The 25,126-nt window shown below is 46.8% G+C and overlaps 1 protein-coding gene across 4 annotated transcripts in view; it reads right to left on the bottom strand.

Moving 5' to 3' along the window:
- The window catches only part of si:ch211-130m23.3 (uncharacterized protein LOC558547 homolog), a 103,698-nt gene that overhangs the window by 21,127 nt on the left and 57,445 nt on the right, over positions 1–25,126 (bottom strand). For all 4 annotated transcript variants that reach the window (XM_035379607.1, XM_035379608.1, XM_035379610.1 and 1 more), the window contains exon 5: positions 9,448–9,537. In XM_035379607.1, the coding sequence (XP_035235498.1) occupies positions 9,448–9,537 (90 nt within the window). The remainder of the gene's footprint in view (positions 1–9,447; positions 9,538–25,126) is intronic.

Consider the following 25,126-nt stretch of genomic DNA (forward strand, 5'->3'; position numbering starts at 1 on the left):
CTAAGGTGTCCCATCGGGAATCGCGGCTGACCCCCGTGTCATATCCGCCGAATCCAGACAGCCGCTGGGCGACAGGTCAGGCAGGTAACAGCGCGCGACAGCCGGTGTCTCATCAGGGTCAAGACCTCAATCTCTCCGCGACCAGGATCAACCTGGTTTTATAGTTGCCCTCTACATAAGGAGGTGGGGCTTGGACTTGGAAAAGATCTGACTCTTACATTACTGGAATAACCTGAACGCAAGGTGACTACAGGCTGGTTCCTCATTCCCCAGTGGCCAAAGGGTGACCACAGAAGAAAGTCGTCCAGTCTTATCCCACAGTCAGTCCAGTCTTATCTGAGAAGAATGGGGGTGGGTACCACGGAACACCTCATGAACACCCCAGAACACCCTAGAAATACATTTAACAGGATGTAACATCGAAAAAGGGCAACATTTCCCACAGAAACGCGCAGATTTATGATGCTCACCATCAATGGGAGCAGACCACAGCACGCCAGCGGGTGATGGGTTTAACTCCCAGGCAGTGAACTGTCATTCTGCACCAGAGCAAAGCTTTTATTCAACCTGAATTGCTACAGTAAATGCCTGTGTGTACAGGAACAGTGTAGAAGGCGAATGTGCAGTATGCACAGAAAAAACACTGCAGATAAATTCAAGCAAGCAGATTACAGTTAATAATGTTATATAACTGCCAACCACACCTTCAAACTGCAAAGGCACACATGCAGAAACACTGGATTTGTCACTGTGTGGCTGAAAAGCTGGCAAACTCCAGACACACGGTGACTTAGCTCCTCCCATTTCCAACAGCCCACCAGTGACTAATCAGCAACCCCAACCCACCCACTAACCTCCATCCCCCACCCTTCCCCAAAGTGGGACAGTTCACACTAATTACTGGTTATGTAACACTCCCTCTCCAAGATGAGCTCAGACTGAAGAACGTCCTTTGTTCCACAAACAGACATTTTAATCTTCATTTTTCAATTTGCTGTTTCAAGTTTGTACACGATGCTTGCAAAACATAGCCGGCTGCCATTCCATGCTTTGGCCAACAGGTGTCACTAACAATAGCCTTTAAGATCTATAATTGTAAAATCTACTGACAAAGTTAAAATGCTGTTTTATGTACCGCTTATTCAAATAGGCTTTTCATTAAATTTCATGATGAAACAAGTGGATATGTTATGTTGATACATATAACACAGTTAACACAGTTAAACTCAAACTGCTCTACGTTGCCACTACACTACTATAACTAACTTTGGTATGTTTAACATGTACATGTCTACATGCAGTCCTTCAGAGTATGAAATGGTTTTTCTGAAGCACACATTCTAAAAAAAGAAACAAGCATCACCTCCCAGAAAAAAATAGACCATGAAAAAATTGAGAACTAAACTCTATATTAAAAAAGGTGAAATGCTCTCATAACATTGTGTGCAATGTTCCCACAATGTTTCTGTAAAGCAAATCCCTCCAAAATGCTGGTATTTTCGGGAATCTGTAGCAAGGCCTGAGAATAATGACTCTGAATAGTTCATCTCAAGGTTATGAACATCTGACCCCCGTGAATTGGCCCGCAGCTATGTTCCCCTGCAGTGATTTCCTAAGAAATGCCCGGAACAAAGCCAGGGTGGGCCCGGTTTGTACTGACAACAGAACATCCTCCGGAAAAACACGCTGCAACCGTGTGCAATGTTTGCTGGCCAGCAGGGGGCACCATCCCCTCAGGGCCAAGTCTAAAGAACAGCACTCCAGGGCAGTGCAGGGACAAGGGGTCGTGGGGGATGCCATTTTTCAAAGGAGACATTAAAACAAGGTCCCGGCTGGCCGTGGTCATTACGGTTCGCGTGCCACTTATCTCAAGAATGGGGTTTCCTGGTGTCCTGGCCAAACTCCAAAGACAGGCCATCTAATCATTTCCAGGATTTTATTGGTCAAATAAATCCTCTCTCTGCCACCCCATCTGAAGCGAGCTGCGAGGATTCTGAAGAAAAATGGATGGTTTTCGCTTGGCAGGTGGGGGATGCATGGGTGACTCACAACCAACCCAAGAGCAGAGCTCGATTGGTTTTTGCGTCAGCCATTTTGAGGTTGGAGACAGCAACAAGCGAACACAACACCTACCCGAGTGATAGAAAATGCTCCAGAGAGTCTTGAGGAAAATCAGTGTTTATCCAGTTTGAGCTAACACGCCATAAACTCTCCCATTAAACTTCAGGGACGTATTCCGTGCGCTCTGTGCCCATCACACCAGTAGAGGGCAGCGCCTCACTAATTTTGCCTCGAAACCTCTCGTAAGATTTTCAAACCAGATTCTTTTGCCCTTTTTGTTTTGAAAGCATTAGTCGGAAAAAAAGGCAACATTACACAAGAGACCTACATTTAAAAGACTCTTTGATCAAGTGCGCAATGGCAATTGGGAGAAAGATATCCACCGCAAAAAAAAAAAAAACAGTTACATACAATATTTGCTAAGAAAACAAATGAATTCGTTGAACAGGTTTTTGTGGTTTCTGGGACTCTTGGGAAAGGAAAGATTTGAGGTGACATCCCTTTTTTGAAAGATGTGAATAATTACACTCACTATAAAGGTGTACTGTCCGTTAAGCAGGTGTAATCTCAGTTCAAGAGCCCTCCCCCAAATAAAAACAGTTCTTTTCCACCCTCCCGTACCCTGCATTTTTCAACAGAATATTTTTTTAAAAAAGGAAACAGCCTCTGGAGATGGCTCTCCTTCCTGGTTTGATTTCAGTGAGGCCATGACCAGGACGGCTCTGTCAGAGCTACTGAACGGGTATGAATACTCAGCCAAACAGGCCAAGTGGTTTAGAGAGTGAATTACACAGTGCAGTGACTGTGCCTTGTGTGAGATAGGCATGTCCAGCACACAGTGACTGTGCCTTGTCTGATACTGACATGTCCAGCACACAGTGACTGTGCCTTGTCTGATACTGACATGTCCAGCACACAGTGACTGTGCCTTGTCTGATACTGACATGTCCAGCACACAGTGACTGTGCCTTATGTGAGATAGGCATGTCCAGCTCACAGTGACTGTGCCTTGCATGAGACTGACATGTCCAGCACACAGTGACTGTACCTTGTCTGATACTGACATGTCCAGCACACAGTGACTGTGCCTTGTCTGATACTGACATGTCCAGCACACAGTGACTGTGCCTTGTCTGATACTGACATGTCCAGCACACAGTGACTGTGCCTTGTCTGATACTGACATGTCCAGCACACAGTGACTGTGCCTTGTCTGATACTGACATGTCCAGCACACAGTGACTGTGCCTTATGTGAGATAGGCATGCCCAGCACACAGTGACAGTGCCTTGTGTGAGATAGGCATGTCCAGCACACAGTGACTGTGCCTTGCATGAGATAGGCACGCCCAGCACACAGTGACTGTGCCTTGTGTGAGACAGGCATGCTCAGCACACAGTGACTGTGCCTTGTGTGAGACAGGCATGCCCAGCACACAGTGACTGTGCCTTATGTGAGACAGGCATGCCCAGAACACAGTGACTGTGCCTTGTGTGAGACAGGCATGCTCAGCACAAAGTGACTGTGCCTTGTATGAGACTGACATGTCCAGCTCACAATGACTGTGCCTTGCATGAGACTGACATGTCCAGCACACAGTGACTGTGCCTTGCATGAGACTGACATGTCCAGCACACAGTGACTGTGCCTTGTGTGAGACAGGCAGGCCCAGAACACAGTGACTGTGCCTTGTGTGAGGCAGGCATGCCCAGCACACAGTGACTGTGCCTTGTGTGAGACGGGCTTGCCCAGCACACAGTGACTGTGCCTTGTGTGAGACAGGCATGTCCAGCTCACAGTGACTGTGCCTTATGTGAGACACATGCCCAGCACACAGTGACTGTGCCTTGTGTGAGACAGGCATGCTCAGCACACAGTGACTGTGCCTTGCATGAGACTGACATGTCCAGCACACAGTGACTGTGCCTTGTGTGAGACAGGCAGGCCCAGAACACAGTGACTGTGCCTTGTGTGAGACAGGCATGCTCAGCACACAGTGACTGTGCCTTGTCTGATACTGACATGTCCAGCACACAGTGACTGTGCCTTGCATAAAACTGACATGTCCAGCACACAGTGACTGTGCCTTGTGTGAGACAGGCATGTCCAGCTCACAGTGACTGTGCCTTGTGTGAGACAGGCATGCTCAGCACACAGTGACTGTGCCTTGTGTGAGATAGGCATGCTCAGCACACAGTGACTGTGCCTTGTGTGAGACGGGCATGCCCAGCACACAGTGACTGTGCCTTGTGTGAGACGGGCTTGCCCAGCACACAGTGACTGTGCCTTGTGTGAGACAGGCATGTCCAGCACACAGTGACTGTGCCTTGTGTGAGACAGGCATGCTCAGCACACAGTGACTGTGCCTTGTGTGAGACGGGCTTGCCCAGCACACAGTGACTGTGCCTTGTGTGAGACAGGCATGCTCAGCACACAGTGACTGTGCCTTGTGTGAGACAGGCATGCTCAGCACACAGTTAAAAATCCTCCGCATTCACACGGTCATTTACACTGCGCTCACGACACAATAACACAGCCTTAAAAACAGACGCGTTGACACAAGCAAAACAAGCACACCTCAGCATGACTGCGAAAATAACACAGAGCCATCTCACTTCATGGGGGTCCAGAGAGGAAATTTCAAACAAAAAAGGAAAACAAAATGCATGCGTTTCAGGCAAATAAAAAATAACAAACTGATGTTTTTCGGACCTGGACAGAGATACACATGAGACACACATGTATGCGCCCATGCACACACGCACACACCCACACACACGGACAGATAGCATGTACCTCCAATCTCTATATACCCAACACCGGCCAGTATGCACCTACAATCTCTATATACCCCACACCAGCCAGTATATACCTCCAATCTCTATATACCCCACACCAGCCAGTATGTACCTCCAATGTGTCTATACCCCACACCAGCCAGTATGCACCTACAATCTTGATATACCCCACACCAGACAGTATGTACCACCAATCTCTATATACCCCACAGCAGACAGTGTCTACCTCTAATCTCTATATACCCCACACCAGCCAGTATGCACCTCCAATCTCTATATACCCCATGCCAACCATGTACCTCCAATCTTTATATACCCCACACCAGCTAGTATGTATCTCCAATCTATATACCCCACACCAGCCAGTATTCACCTCCAATTTCTCCATACACCACACCAGTCAGTATGTACCTGTAACATGTCTACCCCACATACATTAGGCCTACACAGAGTGCTGTGGAATAATCCTACACAGAGTGCTGATTCTGTGATCTCGTTTGATTGCAAGCATGCTTGACATGATACCATCTTTAAAGTCCCGAAAAAAAAAAACGACGATAATCAATATGAGGCAGCGGACCGCCCGCCCACGTGGGCTGCGGGCTCGAGTCGTTTTTCCGAAAGCGCGGGCCGAAGAAATATTGGCAAACGCCATCGATCGCCGCGCCTCGCTGGAAACGCCGCGACGGCGGCCCCGCTAACGACGGCCGATCAATCCGAGCGGACGCCGCCCCCTTTCAGAGTCCGCGGAGGAACGGGCGCGACTTTGAGTCCTTAGTCCTCCGGTTCGCGCCGGCTGACCGCGACAGGTGCCCTTACCGTGAGTTATCACCGCCCGTTAAAAGCCCACCTGTGCGCGAACGCGAGCGTCGAGCCCGAGCGAGCGAGCGCCCGCTCGCTACCCCGTCAGCCTGTTTGCGTTTATAGACCCCGCCCGTCCGCGCTAGCGACCGCTACAACGGAGACATCGTATGTCATTTCCCGCCACCCGTCCGCGGGTTATCGTTAAACGCCGCGTGCTATACGAGCCCGCGCGGGTGAAGGTTGCCGTGGGAGGCGGCAGGTACGGGAGGGCGGGGGTTCGACACAGCGGGGGGGGGGCGAATCTATTCCGCGGCGCGCGCGGAAAGTTTTCGAAAGAAAAGTTTTGAAGCCCTAAATGCACGAATGCCTTTCGCTCTGCGGCAGAAGAGAAAGACCTGCCGAGGATGCCTTTCGCTGAAAACTGAAAATAGTCTCAGCGACACACTAGCACAATGTGCAATAGCGAATTTAAACGGCTAAAAGTTACCTCTCTTTTTTTTATTTTCAGCCATGAGCTTCAGTAGCAAACATGATGGGCTTCAGTACTCTGATAGATGGGAAAGGGGGGGGAGGGGGCACAAGGTGAATTAGTAACAGACATGCTTTTTTGGGATTTTGGTGAGGACACTGGCCCTTGATGGACAGGTGTCATGGTTGCTGCAACCGTGCCTTTGCTGTGCTAGGAAAAAATAAAAAATAAACTGGGACACCTTACTTCCAACAACACGCACGGTTTAGATGATGGATTTGACAGGACCGAAAGAGACAGAGCAATTTGGGCCGTGCCCTGCCCGTGATGATGTCTACTACTGCATCATAACACTATCATCATAAGTCTCAGCAGCCCCGTGCACTAAAATAACCTTTCGCTGTCACCTGCGCTGCGGTATTTGCCCATATATCGTAAAGTGCAGCGACAACATTCCTGACCGCGATAATACGTTTTATTCCAAGAAGGTTCCATTTCCGTACGGGCTTAGCGGGATATGTCGCCATTAAGCGAGCACATTAAGCTTGTGGTTACGTTTCGCGGTTTCGCTCCCAGAACACTCAGCACAAAGGGGACTCGTCCGAAGCCACGCGATTCCAATCTAATCGAATCGAATCAGCACTCTACTCTCCCCTTATCGGTTCTTCGGAAGATCGCTCTTGGTCACAGTTTGTTTTCCGTGTAACACGTGTATTACCACACCACACTGGTCTTTTTTATGGCGACCAGTGACCCCCCACTGCCCACGATGGACACGATAGGCCGACGTCCGGCTTTGATCATGTGATTACCCATCCAGGAGATAAGGAGACGGGCACGCAGAGTTCTAGCGCGTCGCTGACGCAGGTCCACCTGGACCCGAACGCGCGGTGCGCCTCTGATTTGTTTCCCCTGTCCGCTTCCTCCCGATAGCGGCTCGGCGATCCTCATCCCTGTTGCGCTAGTCAAATGAGCCCCCATTCCGTTCCTGGTCAGAAGTAAGGCGGCGAGGCGTTCGACGTGCCTTCCGTGCCGAGCAAGCCATTTTAACTGGGTTTGAAAAGCAAAATTCAAATGCGTCACATCATAGCAAAGAGACAGAGGATCTCGCTTTAACTTTAAAAAATAAAGAACCAAAGAAACAATGGGTCGTGAGATAACTGCAATCATCAAGTGCAGAGTAACAGCCAAAACCAGCAGTCCTCGTGGCAGTCCAGGATCAAGGTTGAAGGATCCTGCACCACGGTCAACGGCACCTCCAAACACCATGTTTCCGTCACAACTTTCTTCTCTCTGTGTGACACCCACATCAGTGGCCCTTCTCTCACATCTCTGACATCTATCCTACCAGGACAGGTACCCTGTCTGCAAGTAAATCGCTGTGGAAACCCATGGATCTACCCCAAATGTCATGAGTCTGTTCCAGAAACACAACATGACACATGTTCTTATTGAGACAGAACCATTGTACGAGAAAGAGAGGGGTGTGCAACCTTGAGCTTGGAGTGCCAACAATGTTCATGGTTTTTCTTCCATCTGCAATTGACAGTTTTATAGATTATGAAGAGTCAGAGTCTAAATATTCAGCCTGCAGGGTATAACACTGTGAACATCCAGCACATGGTCACCTGTGTCAATCAAACCTCATAATTAAGTAAAATAATTCAAATGAAGTTATGTCGTTTTGGTTTCAAATACAGCAAAACCACTCTACCCAACCCCTTTGCTTTCAGAGACATCTGATTGGGTGATTTGAGGGCTGGGTGGGTGGATCGCATTGCCGAGGAGGCTGCATAAGTGCGTTTTCATGGCAACCCTCCCCCATTGGCCACATCACCCATTTTACACAGGTCACTCCCTTTTAAAGCCCCTGTTATTGCATCACAGTATTTCATTGTCAGTCTCATAATATGAAGCTACACGAGATTTATTGCTTTAGTAAGTGTTAAAGTAAAGTGTTATTATAGTACAAAAGTACTAGTGCTCCACAAGGATGTGTGCGTGTGTGTGTCTGTTGAATATTTTAATCTTTCAATTTTTCTCTGACAGTATCTCCCTCTCTCTTCAGCCCACTATTCTTTTCTCTCCATCTTTCACTCATTTTCTTTCTCTTTTCTCTCTTGCTCACTCTCTACTTTCCTCTCGTTACCTTACTCTCCTTCCCGTCCTCACTCTTTCCCCATCCTTTCCTTTTACCACCTCTCCCTCCATTTCTCTTCTCTCCCTCTGACCCCCCCTCCCCCCCAACCCTCTTCCCTCCCCTTTCTCTCCCGCCCCAGATGCATGATGTAATCACTTCCTGTTTCTCGTCTCCAGTCCGGGCGGTTTGACCTTACTCAGGAAAAGTGCAGCGTCCCTCAAAAAGCACATCTGTCTCCATGCATCAGAGATCATTCATATTTCATAAGCACTACAACAAGGGGGCCGCGGGGTTAGCATTACGGTACCGACGGCAAGGCCGCGAACGGCTGAGCTTCTGTTTGACTTTAAAAAAAAAAAAAAAAAAAACCTGACACATCCTTCATTCTTACTGAGAATGCTGCATGTTGCAGCTGAAACAGAGGCCTCCCAGAAACAATACAAAACAAAAGGAAACAAAATCCCAACCGTAAAGCAGTAACGGAGAACGCATCGATAAAAACGCGCCCCATCGAAGCCGGGCAGCTACACGTCAGTCAGTCTGAGAAAGGGAAGAGACAGGAGGGCCCAACCCGAAGCTAAATCGAAGACAAAACCCCACCGACGTCAGCCGCGCAGCCACAAAGCTGACTACAGCGGGAACGCAACCAGCATTAGGGCCAACTGACACGTGACAGATATCCGCTGAATCTTTTAACCGAGCCACTGAATCAGCACGCACGATGTTTGTACAGTAGCGGCTCGTTGGCGTTCCTATTTCTGATTGGTTCGACCGGCTCGGGAGGGCCAAGGTTCAGGCCTGCAAACGAGCCGAGGTTGTGATCCAGGAAGCACCACGCCAGTTTCCGCTACAAAGAATGTGCCCCGTGGAAAAACATCACCTTGCATTCTCCCTTTAAGCAAATAAACTCCAGCCAAGACTGCAACATTCCCATGGTTTTAATCCACACTTCAGAGAACATGCCGTGCCAATGGCAGCAATATGTTTACCCTTTTTTGTATGGGTGTGTAGGGTATAAGAGATTCTTTGTGTGCTTGTGTGTGTGTGTGTGTGTGTGTGTGTCTGTGTAATGGAGTGTGTGTGTGTGTGAGTGCATGTCCTTGCAGTATGTGCGTGTACATGTGTGTACGTGCGTGTGTGCGCACGCGTGTGTGAGTGTGTGTGTACAGCAGTACCTGAAAGAATCCAGGGGGAACAGGTCCCACGGGCATCCCGTCTCCTGGAGGGAGGTTCCCGAGGACTGGGCTGGGCGCTGCAGCCGCACTCTACAGAGAGAAATACACCCACAGTCAGTATGATCACTCATATATACACACACACACACACACTCTCACACACAACACACACACACACACACACGCTTGTTCCTTCACTCTTACCAACACCCTCATTCCCAAACACACTCAGTAACCTGCTTGTTCCATTTCAAATCTAACACCTTTCTGTCTTCACGGGGAAAAAAATAATTAGTTAATTAAAAACTTTGTTAATGGATAATTAATTCAACAGTTGCTTAGTGATCCTTTAATCAGCCTGTCCTGCATGGTATTCCTATCTACCTTCAGTATGGCACTGTGCCTAAGCCAGTTTCTACCACAAGACAAAGTGCGAGTCTTGTGGAAATACAGAAACGAAGGCCCAGGAAACAGTCTGGCCTTTGGATAATTATTTAAATGCCGATTCGCAGGCTTGCCTGTTCAGCTGCATGTACCTACAAGGATACGGTCAATTTACAGTCTGCCTACATCTCGGTTCTTGTCGTGAAACGATTCAATCTGCATTTATGATGAGGGCCCCCGTGAATATGTCTGCAGCGGGAACCCTTACTGGCGAAGGTCAGAGCGAAGACCGGATGACCGAGATTCAATAAACCTAACAGAGCAGTTTACTACATTTCACAAAACGTTCTGCACTGGTCAGCTGCTATGCAGTCTTCTCTCCATCAACTACAGTCCATCACAATTATTTTCCATTTGTTCTCTGTTATTTAACCAGTTCGGTCAACTGAGAACCCATTTCTCTTTCTGAAATACATTTCACTGAAAAATATGCAAATAGAGTAAAAAGTTATCAAGGACTAACCCTTGTACTAACACTTTCCTAGCTCCTGAACATAACCGTAATTTTGCCTCAGCCCTAACACTTACCATTTTCCAGCATAACCCTAATTCTAGCCCCAGGAGTGATCAGTTAAAATTAAGGAAAAACAAAAAAATTATCGCAAATTCAATGAAAAAATGCAAAAAGGTGTTTAAAGACGCTCACTGTGAAAAAAATATTTCACTGAAAAATTTCTGAATACATACGGCTATGTGGTTAGGCCCCAATAGTGGAAGAAAATATATATTTAAGTTTCCTCCTAAAGAACTGCTCCTCCTACCACACAGTGTTCCCAATCTTGCACTGCAGCTCAGCTAATTCGATTGAGGAGGGGAGCGGGGGAAGCTCCATGATACCCTGCAGTGACCTGGCCTTCCTTGGACACTTGTTGTCCAAGAGCTGTGCTGACCAATCCCAGCCGTGCCTCACTCCAGACACATCCCACACAAAGCCTGCTGGCTGTGTATGCTTCAGCAGAAGCACTGCTAACAGTGCTAACAGCGTTTGCAGGTGTAGTTTAGATCTATTACTGCCCGTCATACACTATGCATTAAACCCCCTGTTCTTTGTGCAGTTTCTGCATCATTCTTTCTATATCACCCTCTGGCACCTCTCTCCTTCCCCCTCGCTCTCAATGTTCCTCTCCTCCTTGCTCTCTCCCTCTCTCCCTCTCTATTTGTGTGCATGTCTCTCTCTCTCCCTGCTGGATGTATGAGAGAGAGACAGAGAGAGAGAGAGAGAGGGAGGAGGATAGAAGGAGCGATAGGAAGGCTGTGGACATGATGCAATCCCGTAGAGATAGCCTCTTCACCTCTCTGAAAAACAGGCCCGGCTGAGCAGGCCAACACTGCTATGAGCCTGCAGATATTTTACTCAGCAGAGCCCAAAGACTCACAAGGACAAACTACTGCTCATTGCGGCTCATGAACAGCAAAAAACACAAGTACACCGTCGTCTACATAGCAAAAAAACACCTGAACCTGTGATTAACCTCCACCCAAAACATCGGAACTGATGATTACAACAGGCAAATACACAGTCAACTCACCTCAACGGGGCACTTTACATTACATTACATTTATTTAGCAGACGCTTTTATCCAAAGCGACGTACAAAAGTGCATATCAAGGTCACTGGAACAACTATAAAACACAGGCTCAATAAGGTACAATACTCATTTCGTACAGCTATACACAGCCGAGAACACAGTCCGAGAACATTATTCTGACTTAACGTATGCTAAGCCAAACTAGGGGGAAGTACAAGCTATAATATTAGGATGAAAATACAAATTACAATAAGTGCTGGAATGGAGGTACATGTAACATGAGTGGCATGAAAGAGGGGAATTTAAGTGAACTGATTCACAGAGTGGGTGCAGTTCGTTCAGGTATAGTCTGAAAAGAAGCATCTTCAGACCATGGTTACTCAACTGGCTGCTGCTTTTAAAGTGAAAATGAATATCAGCAGAGCCTACAGCTCCCCAGCACCGGGGCTGAAGACTACTGAGACTCACGCTGAGTTACAGAATTTACATTTCCATTCCACCATCAACCACAAGGTTGTTGGTTTGAATCCCATCCATGGTGTTGTCACCACGCCTCAAAGAACGGCGTTTTACCTGCGCTGCTCTGACAGAAGGGAATTCCACTGCGACGACTACAAATCAATGCCGTGAGTCTGAAACGTTACACAAGCGCACGATGATAAAAGGACACGTAAGGAGAGAGGTGTAACGGGTTCGGGAGCAGGTCTTGTAACCTAAAGGTCACGGGTTCGATTCGCGGGTAGGCCACTGCCGTTGTACACTTGAGCAAGGTACTTAAGCTGCACTGCTTCAGTATATATCCAGCTGTATAAATGGGTGCGATGTAAATGCTGCGTAGAAGTTGTGCAAGTCGTTCTGGATAACAGTGGCTGCTAAATGCCTGTGATGTAACGCATAAACGTAACGTAAACTAGCGGCGACTCGACAGGCAGCGCGCCGCGCCGGGTCGCGCGGAGCCGCGAGAGGTTTCGCGCCAAGACGCCGGCGAACGCGGAGTCTTTTTTTTCCCCACGGCGGCTCAGACCGAAAGGATATCAGACGCGACTGAATCCTCCGGCGACGCGATCAAGGCCGGTCGCGTTTGATGGCGGGGGGGGGGGGGGGGGGGGGGGGGCTCGCGTCCCTGCCTTTCGTGAGCTCGTAAGAACGCGGCGACTCGCAGTCACGGAGCCGCGATCTGAGGAAAACCCACCGGCGTCTACAGCTCCGTCGCGCTCTCTCTGTCTCTCTGTTGCGGGATAGCGTGCGTGTCTGTGTGTGTTTGTGTGCATGCTTGTGCGCCTGTGCGTGTGTGTGTGTGTGTGTGTGTGCGCATGCTTATGTGTGTGTGCTTTTTTGAGTGTGCTTGTGTGTGTGCGTGTGTGTGTGTGTGCGTGCGCGCATGCGTATGTGTGTGTGCTTTTTTGAGTGTGCTTGTGTGTGTGCGTGTGTGTGTGTGTTTGTGTGTGTGATCTGTGGCAGCCAGGCTTTGCTTACTTGGATCCTGAGTAAATTCATTAAAAAATGTCCAGGGCCACTTCTGGGATCTCAATCCTGTTAGTTTGAAACTCTGAAACTATGAAAACTGCACATACATTTTAAACTGACCTTTCTACTATAATTCTGTTTTTGATTCATGACTGCATAATACTCACGGTGCCTGGGAATGTTCTGAGTCTGAACAGTGGCTTTTTTGTGTGTGTGTGGGGGGGGGCTGCCCCCTATCAAATTCACCCCCCAACTGTCACTGCACCCCCACCCACCTCTCCCAGCCCAAAACATGGCATCTCTGCATAATGCTTTTTGTTGTTTATTTTCTATTTTTGTTCTAAAAAAATAATAACAAGGGAGCCAGCCAGATTTAGTCACAGTTTGGGCAGCTTCCTGCTGCATTGTATGGAAACCCACCCCCACCCCCCCCCAGACAAAACATGTTGATTACGGCACAGTGAAAGGGGAAATTCCGCCAGGATGCTCTCTGCTGCGCTTTCACCAGTGCCATTTAAAAAAATTCAGTTTCCCTTTTAAATGTGACGCCTCTCATGCTAGCCATCGAGAAACAAAATGTCAATTTATAATAAATGTTTCTGTGCTTGTTGTAAACTATTACTACTGCTAATATTACTATTATTATTACTAATACTGCTACTATTACTACTACTGTTACTATTACCATCACTATTACTACTACTGCTATTACTACTACTACAACTATTACTGCTAATATTACTACTGCTACTGCTGCAACTACTACTACTACCACTACTACTGCTACTATTACTACTACTAATACTACTACTATTATTACTAATACTGCTATTAATACTACTACTACTACTACTGTTACTACTACTACTGACACTACTACTGCTTCTATTACCATTACTATTACTACTACTATTACTATTGCCACTACTACTGCTTCTATTACCATTACTACTACTACTACTGCTCCTGCTGCTACTGCTACTACTGCTACTACTACTACTACTACTGCTACTGCTGCTACTACTGTGGCGCCACTGATGGGAAATATATTGTAATATTTATGATTACAGGTAAGAAGGATATATAAATGTTTAAACACCCCTGACCTGTTGTTTTTTTCTTTTGGGGGGGGGGGGGGGGGTCCAAGTCTTAATTAGGGGGGTCAGACCCCCCCCAATTCCGTCCGTAACACTGACTATTACTAATATTACTACTACTACTACTACTACTACTACTAATAATAATAGTAATAATAATAAGAAGAAGAAGAAGAAATAAAGGTAAGTAAAATGATAAATACTGATAAATGAAAATGAAATAAAGTTACACACTGTGTTTAAACCTCACTGAAACCCACACAGCCAGGGAAACAGACGTGCGGGGGCAGACCTGACTAGCGAAGCACTCAGTCGTCACGCCGGGCCGCACTGCATTAAAAAGAAGTTTCGAAGTTTCTCTTTTCTTGTTAAAAGCGAAACGCGGCCAATCCATAAAAGCCGATCCAGCGGTCATTATTCAGGAGAGCGGCCGTCTCGAGCGGGGATTAATGGCCTCGGCGATGATTCACTCCGCGGGTTAATAATTAGGACTTGTGATACAAGCGGAGGTAGCCGTCACCCCGAATGTTTCAACGCCAGGCGTCGGTGGGGACAGGTGTTTGCATTCGTTACCGCGCGTCACGGTCGCAAGGTCAAAGCGCCTCGCCGGGCTGTCAGTATTCATCAGGCCAGCTTGTGGGCAGGGGGGCGGGCGGGCGGGCGGTGGGTTGTGGGTTTGGGGGTGGGGGGGGGGTGGTGGTGTGGTGGAGTGGGCTGAACTGGGGGCAGTTGATAATGGACGCCAGGACACTGTGTGTTTAAGGGGAGTTGCCGCACCGTCTGTCTGACCGCACTTCCACGCAGCCTGTTCTTCACTGCTCTCTCACTCTCTCTCTCTCCATGCAAACAGGGTTCCCGACAAACACTGATCTGTACCAGGTGTGTGGAAAAAAGAAAAAAGAAAAAAGAAAAAAAAAAAAACTCTGTTTGCACTCTGCCAGGCCTGTCAATCATTTACCCTAACAACCTAGGTCAGCTTTGTTTCACCACTAACGGCTTTATGAAGTGTGTGTGTGTGTGAGTCTGTGTGGACGCATGTGTGTGTGTGTGTGTGTATGTGAGAGAGTGCGTGTGTGTGCATGTATGTGTGTGTGTGTGTGTGCAAGTGTGTGTATGTGTGAGTGTCAGTGCATGTGTGTATTTGTGTTTATGCGTGAGAGTGTGTGTGTGTGAGACAGAGAGAGAGAAAGAAACAATCCACATGAATGTGCATGTTTAGATGGACAGAAGGCCCTGCCTCTATGTCACTTAAAGGCACCTGGTGACCATCACATGGGCTGAATCCACACCAAATCTTTCACCAACCTCACACACCTGTTACTACTGACCTGGGCATTAACTGAATGCCATGGGCACACCTGAACACCGGAAGTAAACCTGAGCACCTGGGGTACACTTTAACAACATGACTAGACCTGAACACCAGGGATACACCTGAACCCATACACCTGGTCAGAACCGTGCTGGGTGTAAGTACGCCCTGAACATTCCTGAAATCTATCAACAAGTTACTTTATAAAACAAAATGCAGTTAGAGTTTCTGCCAAACTGCCTCTTTGGAAAGTGGACAGATGCCCACCTGTACTGACTGAAAAGTACTGGAAATTCTATTGAATTTAGCACATGTATCAACATGTCCAGAAATGTATAACAATCATATTCATGTTGTGCAATGAAATGGAAGCTATAAGGATAGAACCAATGTGTTTACGAACAATAGATATGAACGGTATATTTATGGCATATATCACACGCATGCAAACACACACACACACACACACACACACACACACATACATGAGCGCGCGTGCACACACACACACACACACCTCAGCCGAAGCACAAAGAAACTTGCACCCGGAAAGCACGTCAGGAACCTGCATGGCCTTGACGTTTGAAATCGTGACCTGTGACACTGTCGGATTTTGTGTCAGGCGTTAGCGTCAAGATTCATTGGAATCAGTGCACAATCGGCCTAGCTGTTGACTGAAAACACATCAGGGGCTATCGACCTTGTGACCCAAGTTCGGCAAGGTTCTGAGAACCAGGCAGGACATTAATACGCAACGAGCCCATTCTATTTAATTAAGTATATCCAGGGGCACTTAACCATTTGAAGAGTAGGTTTTTTGTTACGTCTTTTCAACATTCAAGTCAGTGTTCCAGAACTCCGTTGCATTCAATTGCCATCAGTGATTGCTATAACAGCATTAGAATGTTTAGTTCAGAAAATTCCCATTGCATATTTGTTCTTACACCTTAAACGGTTAAAGGCCTATGCCATAGGTCACAGTCAGAATTTATATTAAGGTGCAAAACTGCTAAGAATGAAATGGGATTTTTTGTCACTGTGTAAATTACATATTCAAGGGACACAGTTTCAAATTCAAATGTGATTTCCTCCCGCAATTGGACTGACTTGTGATTTCAGCTATTTTTTCATGCTTTAGCCTCTAATCAAACCGCTGAAATCTAAAGGGGGTAGTGTATTGCGACCGTCTGTCTGTCTGTCTGCCTGTCGGTCTATCTATCTATCTATCTGCTTGCTAATGCTGTGCAATTTCCCTGCATTTTGACGATGGTTGTTCATCTCTCTCTCTCTCTATCTCTCTCTTGCTCTCTCTTAGGCCCCAAGAGACACTGCAGGGGAAATTATTCTCAATTCTCATTAGGGGAAAGCCAAGAAAAAACTTGTAGAAATGTGGGCAGCATTCTAATTTCTCCTTTGTATCAGGTGCAGGAGATGAGACTCAAGTAATGGCCTACAGTGCTGTATATTCACATGGCGGCTGGCTCTAAGATGAGAGGAATCAGGCCAGTGTGTTAGAGCCAGTTTTGGTTTCTTAGGGTTCACAGATGCTAGGAAACATCAGCGATACATACGTGTAACAAACCCAGAACAACTAACCAAGAGGCTGCACAGAAATCCTAACGATTTTCCCCACATCTTCCTTCCTCATGAATAAAGGTGGAATATTATTTTTCAGAAGTCTCTCTTCCTCTCTCTCTTCTTTTCTCTCTCTCTCCATGTGTCCTGTCTCTTCCTCCCTCCCTCCAATAATTTCCCTTTCCCTCTCTCTTCCTCCTCTTCTTTTCCTGTCTCCATTCACATCCCGTGCTTCCTACATTTGTTGTTTTGTGCTCAATGGAAAATATAGCAAAAAAAGGTTTTTATTGAAAACCAGCAGGGGTGAGGCCAAATTTTGTGTCTGAAGAGGTCTTGGTCCTGAAAGCTGTCCAGGTTATTGCAGGTTTGAACCCAGGCTATGCCACAACATTAGGTACACAGATAACATACAGCTGCAAAATGTGCAGAAGGAGGTGCACACTGACTGAGTATGCATAATTGTTTCCAAATCAGAAATAAAGAGTTTGCAGTAATGATTTTACATGGTGTCCTTTGGGCACAAATATACATTAACAACAACCATGCACTTTATCCAAAATCGGAACCCAGACCAATCCAATCCAGACCGTGACATACACTATAGCTGTACTGTACAGAATCCTAAGTGTGTCAAAGCAAAAACTTAGGGTCTCACATTACGGTTGAGTCCATAAAGCCAGACAGAACCAAAGGCGCCTGGCCTTCAGGTGTTTTATGGGGGTCGCGACCCCAGAAAGAGGGTACCGCAGTCAGGAATGGCCGCAGTCACTACCCCCTTACCTTCAGACCCCCCGCGGGCCCGCGCGATAGGCACGCTAAGGTATCCGCGGGACGCTAATGGGTAACCAACCGCTTCACGCAGGGAGACAAATTTGCTCAATGGAGGTGATAATCAGGAAAGTATTTTTCTTTTTTTTTTTCCCCTAGCCGTAAGGATCGGCTGGTTTGACGGAGCCCTGCACGGGTGAATATATTATTAGGCAGACGCAAGCCCTTCCTTCCCACCTCAACACTCAAGGAAGATATGCTGAAACCCTACGTCTGTCCGTGATGAAAGTCTGCTTGCTTCCTGATCGTTTGTATCTTGCTATGCATCTGAGGATGTGTTCCCGTCAACAGGCCAGTGGCTTTGCGGGTGAGTCAGAGGTTAAAAACTCGGAGGGCTCTAGACCGTACGCTCATCGCCGATCTGCTTGTTAATGTTTTGCATTGTTGATGATGAGAATCTGGAGACACCGCGAGGATGGGCTTGGTGAAAAACATCATTTCCCCTTTTCACTTTGGAGATGGTAATCAAAGATCAAAGCACACTCCGTGGGACACACAGAGGCACTTTCAGACAGACACACACATCTAAACACACAATTTCTCTCTCGCTCTCACACACACACATACACAGACACACACTCTCGTGTGCACTCTCACAACTAAATGCACAATCCTACGCATACACACACACTCACTTTCTCACACACACTAATGCATACACACACACAACTAAATACAGACAGACACACACACCCACACAAATACGCACGCACACACACACACACTTAAATGCAAGCACGCAATCCTTTGTAAACCTCACAGTAACAATGGGGCAACTATTACCATGGCAACTACATTCCCACTAAATGCGACTCCAGTCAAGACTGGCTGGGCTCCAGAGCGGCCATTTTGTTTTACAACACAGCGAGGCCAGTAAAACTCTCAACTGCCTTCTCCAGTCTCAGTTCACCTTGTGAGCGAGTCGGAGAAAGAGGCATTTAGGAGGCTTTAACACGGAGGCCCCCCCCCCACCCCCCCCCCCCCCCCCCCCCCCCCCCCCACCCCCACCCCCCCCGCCTCCCAGCAGTGTTCGGCACAAACGAACACACCTGCGTCTCAGACGGCAAGGACACTGTGGAGAGTTAGTGCGGAGAGGTCAGGCGGGGAGCGTGCCCGTCGCAAACATCCCTCCCCTCAACCGGGATTTACGCGGAGCGCTACGCCCTTCAGCTCACCCGCCTCCCCGGCTTACTGCTGGCAGCACCGCCCATCCTGCCTCCAGTGCTCACATTCGGCCATGAGGGCAGTTCTGTATGCACTGTCAGACGTGCCTGAAGTCATAAAATTTACATGAAAACAGAATTTATATAAAAATATTATTAAATTAAAAAAATAACAAATTAAATTAAATGTTACGTTGTCATATATGTGCCCAGCTTGCCCAAAGCAGAGTTTAGGACAGAGTCTGTGTTGACACTGTTGTATCCCTGTGGGCTAAGGGGAAGAGCCTTATACATCTTGAACTGAATTTGATGTGAGTGCCCCTCCCTTTCACGTGATTGGTTGGAGTGCTGGGCGCTCAGGGCCGTGGCTAATAGCAGAAGCTAAAACAATTTCGACTTGAGTGCAAGGTGTCCACCTCAGAATTTTGTACCATAGTCGACAGGACCGTGAGAATCTGGGCTTGCTTCCCTCTTTAAATTGAAACTGAATTACTTATTAGAATGTGAAATATCATATTTTGTATTTCATTTAAGGTGGTCACCAATACAGTGTGACTGACTCTTGCCTCCATGAGATGAGGGGTGGGGTTTCGGTGCGTGAAAAGTAGTACTTTAAAATGTTTTCAAATTTAGAATTAAATTTATTATTTGCAAATGACTGAATTAATGAATGTTTGGGTTCAACAGTTTTGAACCGAAACCGCATCGAGGAGTAAGTGACACGTAACTACGAAGATAACTGAGGACTCTAGAACTGCTCTTGTTTGTCAACGGATTTGTCACAGCAATGGTGGATTTCACGGTTCCACTTCACTATTTATTCACAGGCCGGTCGGCTACAGTTTTCAGCTCGAAGACGAAAAGGCTTAAACTGGATTATGACATTCATATCTCAGATAAAAGACAGAGCACTCCGCGTTTCCCGGTAACCGAGAACGCGTCGTTTTGCACGGGTGTTTCCGACTTCCCTTCTCCTTCGGTTTCCCGACAGGCTTCAGCCGCGTTAGCACCAAAGGGCTGTGTACACGCAGGGCCCTGAACAAATATGAACAGAGGGACAAACAAACACAAAGTCACGATGGAAAGAACAGTTTATTTACGAAAGGCTAAGACGAGCGTCATTTAGCCAAAAATGTCCGCCAGAAACTCCGGCCGAAGGACGTTGCGGGTTCAAAGTAAATATTTATCCCACAAGTTTTTGCACCACAACAGGAGACAAGGACTGTGTGGACACCCCCCCCCCCCACCCCCCACCCCCTCACAAAAGAGGAACAGCTTGATTTTATTGTTTAAGGATCATTTGTCTCGGAGCTGGAGAACACGCGCTTACTGAGTGTGCCTTTCTCTCAGTCTCCGTCTCTCTCTCTCTCTCTCTCTCTCTCGCTCTCCCTCTGCAAACTTTCACAGATGGCTGGACGACAGCAAACTTTCCTTTTAATCCATTTGCGCCTGTTAACTCCTGGATCATCCTGTCCTGCGGTTCACTGTTTTTTATGGAAAGAAATGTAAATCAGTTCTGGTGCTTGCTTGCTGGGCAACAGCATGAGACAACCTTTTGTGTAGCGACCAATCGCACCGACTAATATTGTTTGTCCTCCAATCAGCATCAGCAAAATCGGTGGTCGCAGGTAGCAGCAGCTGCAGCATTTACTAGCGCTCAGAATCATAGTAGCAATGTTCCTGTCTTCACTGTTATTATTTGTCCCACCAATCACGACAGTTGCGTGCTAATATTAGCAGGAGGAGTGGGTGTAGCAGCAGAAGCAGTTGTCATAGATACAAGCGTTACTGTCGCCACTGCAACTGTAGAAAGCGAATGCGGAATCTTCCCTCACATCACGCTAAAGCTTCTTGTTACAGTTGGAGGAAGAGGATGGACAGGGAGGGGATTTTTGGGGGCAGCGCACGGCGGGCGACCTCATCCCCCTCCGCTCGGCCCAGATCTCGGACTCCGCCAGACGCCCGCCCTCTCCGATCGGTCGGCTGCAGAAGAGGGGCCGCGAGCTCGAACCCGTTGACACGCGAGCCGATGTCTCTCGGAGACAAGGTCGCTCCGGAGCGAGGTCACATCGTGCCTGGGCTAATCCCCTTCCATGCCCCCCCCCCCCCCCAAACCCCCCCACCTTCCCCGCCCCCCCCCTCCACCTTCCCCTAGGTCACCCTGAGCATACCGATGTGCATTCGCGTGCTGCCGCGGATACGCATCCGCCGGTACGCGCTTCAGCGTGTGCTGCAGTTGCCGTCACAACCGCAGGAGACCCCAGGATGCAACGCTACAGACGCTAACGCAGACACAAAGGAAGGGACCGACCACATTCTCGGCTCCACATTCTTAACATATTCTTCAATCGGACCAGCGTCAAATATGTATTTATTTTGGATTCTGTGTAGAGCACAGAATCCAAAATAAATACATATTTGACGCTGGTCCGATGATGATGTCTAATTCAGCCTGCCAATATGACTAGAAGGTAGGGTTTGCACTTGTTGAGAGTATTTCATTGGTTCCAATACACCAGACAAGATCAGTAAAGCGTAGAAAAGTATTTGAATCCAAAACAAATACGTATTGGACCCAGGTCTGTCTTCAATATGCTGGAGCAGAAACACTTCAATTTGTGGCTGAATCTACAAAAGATTTCCTAGGGCCCACGACTAAGTACAATACTTTTCCAACAGATGAGTGGTACTGAGAAACTGAACCAGAAACTCTTGTTACCAACCAAACAGAGCACCAAAAGATGGGCATCTGGTGAGTCTAGAGAATCTATTGTGGAACTGAGTTCCTAGAACCCTCAGATAGAAAGAAAGCGTGAGTTACAGTGCAGACAGTATTGAGACAGAAAGGAGTGGGCGTGTTTATTTTAGAACACGCAGACGTGGGTCAGGGCTCGCTGAGAGCCTAGCAGCTCGGAGCATGTGAGCTTTTCACAAAGAGAGAGGGCAATCCACAACAATGGTGCCGTCTGTCTGACACACTCAGAGATTAAACGCGTCGATCTATTCTTTCCGTAATACAGAGAGCAAAATCACAGACACACATTTCACGTTGGACACACACACGTGGCCACACGCACGCAAGCACACATGCACACACTGACAGACAGACCTATTAAACAGATTACAGTTATTATATGAATAAAAATGTATTCACACGAGCTATTCAGAGGCGTCCAAAATATGGACGCAATTCCCCCCACTCTGATGTATTCCCAATCTACACATCACCTGAATTAACAAAAGGGTAGAAATATGGCAAGCTGGGCTTGTAAGGACCTGGGCCTCTAACCAGAATTCCCATACAGCGTATTTTAGTTTAGGATTCAGGTTTGAATCTCACGCAGTCATCGTAACCTCGATCAAGGCCAATAACCTAAAATGTTTCAGCGCATGCCAAGCTGTGCAAATGAATAAGATATCAAATACAAGCCACTCCAAATAAAATAATAACAGTAATCATAACTAATGGCTAATAAATTACATGCCAGGGCGCTCAGTGGACTTGTGAATGGGCAGGTAGAATATTCTTTTGACCCCTTGGTAAAAGGGAGTGTCCGATCTGGTCCCCGGGGTCTCTAAACACCGTTTGGGACCTGGTTTCACTGCTCTGCTGAAAGAGAAAGATATATAAATAATCAAATAAATAAATAAATGTGGGAAGGAAACCCGTTGCCGTGGAAACAGTTGGAGCACTCTGCAGTCTCCCTGGAGGTCTACAGTCTTACACCGGAATGGAATTAGGCTCCAAACCATTATTCCCCTCCCCTGATAAAGAAACTTTCGCATGGCTGGACCCAAATAAATATATGTCCCAGACCGCTAGCTTGTGTTCAACGCATTCTGCCCTCCCCTCCGAAAGCAACAGGCTGCTAGATGCTAAAGCCACTTGCGTGTCACCCTGTGAGGCTGCCAACCACTGTCAGCACTGTCAAAGAACGGATTCCATGCTAGACCATAGGGCCCACCCATGCACTAGAACAGTGCCTTAGCAGGGTGAGCCACCCAGCAATTCCCATACAGCGTATTTTAGTTGCATTTTTGAAAATGTAATTTTATGCTTTAACATCAGACATATTTTTACATATTATCTTTTGTTGAAGTTCCCTGATGTTTCATTTATGGGAATGTTCCGTTATCATATGTACAATTCACCTTAAACTATTATGCATCTTAAAAAATTATAACTGCTACAATTAACTGTTACTGTAACTTTTAATTGTTAACTTTCCAAAGGCTCTACTGCATATAATGTCAGTGGTTGGATGTTTAAGAGAAAGTGAGTATGCAGTATTCTCTGACTGATATGAACTCAAGTTTGTGGTGATGGGTTAATTATGTGAAACCAGATTAGGTGGCTAAGTTTAAAAAGGTAGAATGAGGTTGTGGGTTCTGAACATGGCTCAAGGCTAGAAGTTTATAAGTTCAATCCCAACACCACTGCTGAACCAACTTAACCTAAAAGGCTGCAATAAATACTCAGATATTATGAACCTAGAGATAAAAAATAAAATGTAAAAGCTTAAGTTGTGTACATGGCTCTGGATGAGGACGTATGACGAGCAAATAAAAACAGGACTGAAGTGAGGCACTCGCTCATAGGCCGTGCGTGAGCTGAATGCTAAACACAGAAGCGTGTGTGTGTGCGCTGCCAAAACGCCAGTAAGCAAATAACTCATCTGGAGAGGCACAAGCCTTCCCCCTTTGAGTCTTTTCTTTTTTTAACATCTTTATGATCAACAACTTCTCAGTCCAGACTTCTCTTTTGTCTCCCAATTAGGAGAGCCGACTCGTGAGAGTGGGCGTGTCCCGCCGCTCGGCGTTCTGGGTAAATTGAAGAGGGTGAACACAATCACGCAGCTGGCACAAGCAGAGCAGCTGGCACTGGCATATTGCGGCCACTTGTTCGACCAGAGGAGGTGCTGTTGAACATTCTAGAGGGAATTGTCCCCCTGGGCAGTGCATTGTGGGAGAGCCTCAGCGAAATGTTAAAATCTTTAGTTTTATAACGCCCTTATGGAACACCATGAAATGTTACACATTATATGTATACAGTATGTATATGGGGTTTTGTATGTATAGACATAAACACAGACACACACTCAAACACATAAACACACACACACACACACACACTCAAAAATTTGTGCGCACACACACATCCACACACACACACACACACACACACACACACACACACACACACACACACACACACACACACACAAAGCAATTGCAGCCCCAGTGCTTCCCAACAAGGTAACTCATTGCCGCAAAATTTAATTAATCGAATGCATTCAATTATGATGAGGCAGTGGGGGTCGGCTATGATTAAAAATATTCCCCACCTTCTAATATTTTAATTGCTTATTTTTCCAAGATAGCAATGATTACATGAATGAATTAAACTTCAAACCCTGTAAAATTCAGTTTTTTGTGTACATGCTTTTCTTATGAGTAGGAATGTTTTTTTGAGTCATTATCATCAAAAAGAACAATTGGACTACTGACTGCAGACTATTGCTCACTAATGCACACTGAAAAGCCTGAGCCTCAGTCAAGTGTTCCAAGCATCCCACGGAACAGCAGGTTCCATTCTAACATCATAATTCTATAACTACAGTACCATTTGTGACATCATACTACCAGAACTTCCAATGCCATTTTTATTACATCACAGTACTACAACTTCAGTCCATTTGTTACATCACAGCACCAAAAAAAATAATAAATAAATAAAATAAATCTTTACCATTTCTAACATCATAGTGTCACAGCTCCCATAAATCAATATTCAGCCATACCTGTGCAGGCAGTACAATGGGGGAGACTGGGGAACCTCATGTTGCATTTCAGAGTAATACTATGAAGGTAATGATTTCCCATTTCAATACAGCAAAATACAACGATGTATTTATCCTTGTAATAACTCAATGTAATTGATGCCTATAATCATAAATTAATAAAACGTTGACAGCTTAAAAATACGGTCGTGGGCTAAACACAAAAATGTGGCATAATTCTTCAGCGTGTAGAAACCTATATAAGCTATAAATAGACTCAGGAGATTCGGAGAGCATTTCTGAAGCTTGTGTTGGCTACCAATCGCGTCGGCAGGATTTCTGATTGCAACTCTCCCCCCCCCCCCCCCCCTCGAGGAAAAGAACATGCACCCTACATCTCACTGGTACAGGCTGTTCCCACCGCTTCTACCAGGCTGCTCGAAACGCTGCTCCCGCTTCCACAGGAGTAATGGGCAGGAAACCG

This window comes from Anguilla anguilla, chromosome 10, assembly GCF_013347855.1.
Source record: "Anguilla anguilla isolate fAngAng1 chromosome 10, fAngAng1.pri, whole genome shotgun sequence".
In the NCBI taxonomy this organism is placed as follows: domain Eukaryota; kingdom Metazoa; phylum Chordata; class Actinopteri; order Anguilliformes; family Anguillidae; genus Anguilla; species Anguilla anguilla.